General features: G+C 34.9%; 1 protein-coding gene across 2 annotated transcripts; it reads right to left on the reverse strand.

Moving 5' to 3' along the window:
• Positions 1-788: 788 nt before the first annotated feature.
• Positions 789-2,449, reverse strand: LOC105033700 (F-box/LRR-repeat protein At3g48880). Of its 2 annotated transcripts, XM_010908598.4 has the most exons (4): positions 2,281-2,449; positions 2,002-2,076; positions 1,265-1,666; positions 789-1,032 (listed from the first exon to the last, which is right to left on the reverse strand). In XM_010908598.4, the coding sequence occupies exons 2-4, from the start codon at positions 2,052-2,054 to the stop codon at positions 912-914; spliced, it is 576 nt and encodes a 191-aa protein (XP_010906900.1). In that variant the 5' UTR covers positions 2,055-2,076; positions 2,281-2,449; the 3' UTR covers positions 789-911. The 2 variants fall into 2 exon arrangements, with proteins under 2 accessions (XP_010906900.1, XP_073107563.1); XM_073251462.1 differs by lacking the exon at positions 2,281-2,449 and having other exon boundaries at positions 2,002-2,095.
• Positions 2,450-5,901: the final 3,452 nt, after the last annotated feature.

Here is a 5,901-nt window from a genome sequence, read left to right on the forward strand (position 1 = left end):
CAGCATTTTTTTATATAACAAAAATTTGTAGAACTAGTTGCATCAGGGAGAGTTAAAAAGAATAAGAGTTCTCTAGAAGGTTAAGCCAGTTGTGGAAGGTATTCTATGGCATTGTTTTGCTCATTATTGATTCCACATTTTGGGATTTATATATCTTCTTCTTCTTCTCTTAACCACTTGATTATTTTCCCTTTAGGTGAATGCCTTACAAGTGGTGTCTAACAAGAGAAACCTAAAAAGGAAAAAAAGAAAAGGTATTAAGGAACTAAAAAATCATGACTGTGATTTTTGAGGAACAAATCATATCCATAAAAGCTAAATAGATTTATAAATTTAATGTCTTATAAGCACAAGCACGAGGTTTTTAATATTATAACTTTCAATCTAGCATTAGTGCTCCAAAAAGTGTCACACAAATATTTCATATTGTATGAACAGGTATCCATGGAAGCATAGAATAATCCACTAATAACAAAAATTATTCTACAAACTATAATTCTGATATTACAAATAAGTGTTAATGCATGAAGAATGCATATAAGAAACAACAATAGCATTCTTTATTTCATATTATATGGACAGGTATCCATGGAAGCATAGAATAATCCACTAATAACAACAATTATTCTACAAACTATAATTCTGATATTACAAATAAGTGTTAATGCATGAAGAATGCATATAAGAAACAACAATAGCATTCTTCGTGCTTATTAAAACTATATGAAAAGTAAGAAAATTTCATGTAAGCTGCTCAGTAGAAGACCATCAAGCATGAGACAACAACATAAGAGCTAGACATCGAGGTCATAAACTACATCAAACCACAAGTTTACAAAAAGCATTTTGCAAAAGAAGATTAAATCTACCCTTCTACAGATCTTTCAGAAGCACGCTTCCTTACAGAAATATTACAACTCTAAATTCCTACAGTGTCGCAACATTGTTTCATTCAACTTCATCACAAATCCACGGATAAGACCTGGATTTTTCTCTGGCTGCCATGAAGCATAAATATTCAGCATCGGACATCTGCATGCAACATATTGTCATCAAATATAATTTAGAATCTACCATAACATTAATATAGCTATTGCAACCCAATCCTCAAAGGAAATCAGCTAAACACATTAATGGTCTATGACCAAGTAAGTTATTTTAAGATTCACATAAGCTAGATAAAGCCACGGCTGTGATAAGATAACGCAAACTAAGATGAGCATACAGAGTCAAGAAGAAATTGTACATAGCGGTTAGCACTTACTGTTCGCAGATGTAGACCAAGTTACTCAGAGGAAGGAGGCGATCTGGGAGGATCAGCTTGGTGGCTAATTTATGACCACGATTGATGACAAATTTCAGAAACCCCATAATTGTGAATTTCTTTAGACGGTATTCGTGCATGAACCTCGCAATAAAAGGGCACTCTGACCATGGATCAATCCCACGGAAGTCTAGAATCTTCCAACAGCAAGGGTCGAGATGAGCTTCATACCAGGATTTGCACACAAAAGGAACACCAATTGCCATGTCCTCCACACTCAATTTCTTGAAAATTTCCACCAAGCAGTTAACAGGTAAGTCCTCCCATCTTCTTATTCCAGTATCCTCCTCACTCCTCATTGTCTCTTCACTTGTATCCATCTCTTCTCCTCCAATCTTAAATCTAAAGAATGTGAATGACGAACAAACAGATATATGAACAAAATCACAGTTTTAGCTACTGGTCATCACGATCATCTACTATGTTTTCTAAGCCAGCGTCAAATAAAGACTGCAACGGATTGCTTATTATTAATGGCAGTAAGCTTTTACTAACCATTATAAATTGCCCTCATCAAAAAATTTGCTTTTAACATTCTGAACATGTAAATTGAACATTAGACTAACAAATCCCCCAAAAAAACAAACCTACGGATGAAATTGAAGTTGATGCTGGACGTTTTCCCTTGAGAAGTAACCAATTCCGAAAAAACATTTAACAAGAGAAGGGGATGGTACCTTTTCGTAGCGCTTGGTTCGGCCAAATCGGTATATGGTGAGGACCCATCCATTAGAGTACCATCGATGATCGTACTGCAAAGATCGAGAGAGAGAAGAAATCACCACGAGTTGGTATCATTATTTTGATATCGATTTTGATCAGAATCTAGGGTTTCTGCCGTGACCCAACTCAAGGGGGAAGAAGGTAAACAAAAAGGGCAAAAAAGGATTAACATAGATCTAAAACCAGTTGGGGAAATATTGGAGCATAAGACATGAAGAGGATTTCTAACTTACGGAGATGTTTTCTCCAGCGGAGGGGTTATCTCGCAGAGGATCGTCTCAACGCAACGAGAAAGAGAGAGCAGTTTTTGAGATAAACTTATCCAGAATTTTCTCAATATGCTATTTTTGAGACAAAAAACAGTTTACCATGATTTCGATCTCTAACAATTTTTATGTCAAGAATTTTCTTGGCCTCACCAACACCTTTCGTTTCAGACTTATCACTTAACAAATCTTTTAGTTTGATTTGTTAGATAATTTCAGAATATAGACACAACTATCAAATTTACTGCACACATAATCAATTTCTGACATATAAAAGTCAAATCTCTTATATCATTGTCGAGGAGACTGTTTGAGATCATTCAAAAATTTTTTCAATAAATAAATATAATTTTTTTTCCATCCATCTCAAAACCAACAGATTGACTCATATAAATGTGCTCATCAAGGTCACCATCCAAAAATACTGTCTTAACATCAAGTTGATGCCATTCAAGGTCATGACTTGCTACCAATGCAAGTATAGTACAGATAAATGCATGCTTCACAACAAGAGAAAAAAATTTATTGAAATCGACACCAAGTACCTGATAGTAGCCTTTGGCTACTAAACATACCTTATAGTAGATTTCACCTGAATTGTTCTTTTTTTTTTTTGTAGATCTACGTACAATCAACAATTTTTTCTCCAATGGTGAAGGAACCAATTTCCAAGTATGATTCTTGTTAACAGACTCAATCTCTTTATTTATTACCAACTGCCACTTATCTGCATCTTTGGACTTCATTGCTTCTAAATAGGAACAAATTTTACAACTACAAGTGCATAGGCTACTAAATCCTTATAGCCATAGCATTGAGGTCCTCTAATTTGTCTTCCAGGCCTATCTCTAGCCATACAATATGGTTCTCCCTGATTTTCATTTGGAATTGAAACAGGATCATCTAGAACATGAGGCACTTCAGCCTCAAATATTTATTGTCTATGTGGAACTGAAGTGTGTGGTGTAGCATTTCCAATTTTCATCTGAATACTATTATTTTTGGAGTATTCAATACCTGTACAAGGTGAAAAAGAAACTTTCTTGCTCAAATGAAGTAAAATATCCTTATCAAAAATTACATCTCTACTAACATAAAATTTAGATATATCAAAACATCACAGTAGTCTTTAGCACCAGATGCATATCCAAGAAAATGCATTTCTTAGATCTATGATCTAACTTGCCATCAAGACATGCATATATGTAGTATAGCCAAAAATCTTTAAATTTGAGTAGTCAACAGGTTTACCTCACCATACCTCCTTCGATGTTTTATAGTTAATAGTTGACGAGGAGATTTATTAACTATGTAACATACCATATTGACTGCCTCTGCCCAAAATTCTTTACCCAAATCAGAATTAAAAAGCATGTAGCGAGTCTTCTCAACCAAGGTGCGATTCATGTGCTCTGTTACACCATTCTGCTGGGGCGTATAAACTATTGTTCGATATTTAACAATCCCCTCATTTTGGTAGTATGAAATGAATTCATTGCTGCAAAACTCAAGGCCACTATCAGTCCTTAATCTCTTAATGAGCTTACCTGACTATTTTTCAATTAACTTTTTTCACTATTTGAATGTTGTGAAAATATTAAACTTATTCTTCAAGAAGTACACCCACACTTTTTTTGGAGAAATCATCAATAAACATTAGAAAATGACATGCACCACCTTTAGAGACATCTTGAGAGGACCCCTAAACTTCAGAATGGATATAATCCAAAGTCCCTTTGGTTCTTGAAACAGTCATGCTAAACACAATCCTTTTCTGCTTACCAAAAATATAGTGTTCATAGACATCTAATTTTTTAGTCTGCTATCCACACAAGAGACCTCTCTAACTGAGTAATCGCAATCCTCTTTCGCTCGTATGGCCAAGCCGCATGTGCTAGAGTCTGGTAGAGTCACTATCCGCTGTAGAAAAAGCTACAACCACAACATCTAACTCAATCTTGCCTTGAAAAACATTAAGTCCTTCGATCTTTATGCCTTTCATCATAGTCAAGGCACTATGAGTAATCTTAAAAACTCCACTTTCAACTGAGTACCTGCAACCAAGATCATCTAAAGCACCAAGAGAAATCAAATTATGTTTCAGAGTAGGTACAAATCTAACATCAATCAAGGTTCGGACAACGCCATCATGTATTTTAATCTGAACAATACAAATACCATATTGCATACTAAATCATTACCTATAAGCAACATCATCATCCTCTGCCACACTAGCCTCAGCATTAGAAGTAGATTTGTTAGAGAAAGAATTGTTTTCTTCCTTCTTTTGCTTATTTTTCAACTTAAAATAATCGACCTTAATATGTCCCTTCCTGCAGCAGTAATTATAGATTAGGCTCCTATACTTTGACTTAGATCTATTCTTCTATTTACCACCATGAGTATCCCTTTCTTTTTCTCTACCTCTAACAACAAAGGCGTCCCCCATGTTAGAATCAGAAATACTAATATTTAGATGACTATCAATATTGTTTTTACTAAGTAAAGATGACTTAACAGCTTCAATAGAGATAGTGTCTTTTTCATAGCAAATTATCTCCCTAAAGTCTTTATATGAGGTAGGCAAAGAACATAGTAGCAACATAGCTTGGTCCTCTTTATCTATTTTAACATCTAAAGATGCAAGATCTATAAGAATTGAATTAAAGTCACTTATCTGAGTTCGAATAGATGTACCTTCAACCATACAAAGTGTGTATAGCTGTTCCTCTATAAATAGATGATTTGTCAAAGACTTCGTCATATATAGGGACTCAAGTTTCTGCCATAAACTTGCTGTTGCTTTTTCTATCATAACTTCTCTTAAAATTGAATCTGAGAGGCATAGATGAATGGCAATGAGAGCTTCATCATCAAGAATCTCCCACTCTACTTCGGTCATGGTTGAGAGGTGCTTATCCTTGCCATAAATCATGACTTTGAGATCATCGTGAGTTAGAACACTAAGTATCCGAATCCACCATAAATTGAAGCTTATATTACCATCAAACTGTTTGATGTGGACAGAACACAGATCTAAACAAAACCTGAAAGCTTTGATACTAATTTATTAGAGAAATCCATAGAAAATGCAATAGCAATTACACAAATATACAGATCTAAGGGGTAATTAAATTAGCACAACAAGAAAATATTTAAAGAGATCGGCACATAAGATTTACATGGTTCAGTCGTAAGGCCTACGTCCACGGGCAAAGGAGGAGGAGAAATCTACTATTAAAGAAGGAAATACAGAGGAGGAGAAGAGATTAAATTAATTTCAATCTCAGCAGAATATAAATCTCACAAAACCCAAAAACCCCTTTACACCCAAAAGCCAAGAACGACTCTCTCTTACTATAAAGTATGTCTCTTGATTGCCTTACAAAAGACCACTCACTGAACCCTAGCTATAAAGGGGTATTTATAAGTTCCTTTAGGGTTACAAACACAAATGGACTGGACAGAAACATAAGCTCAAATATAAAAATAAAAGGCCATAGTAAAGGACCTAAAATTGGGGACACACTTAACAACGAGGATGATAATATGATGGACGGATGGTCGTTAGAGAGTTCAGATCCTCTA

This window comes from Elaeis guineensis, chromosome 2, assembly GCF_000442705.2.
Source record: "Elaeis guineensis isolate ETL-2024a chromosome 2, EG11, whole genome shotgun sequence".
Taxonomy (NCBI): Eukaryota; Viridiplantae; Streptophyta; class Magnoliopsida; order Arecales; family Arecaceae; genus Elaeis; species Elaeis guineensis.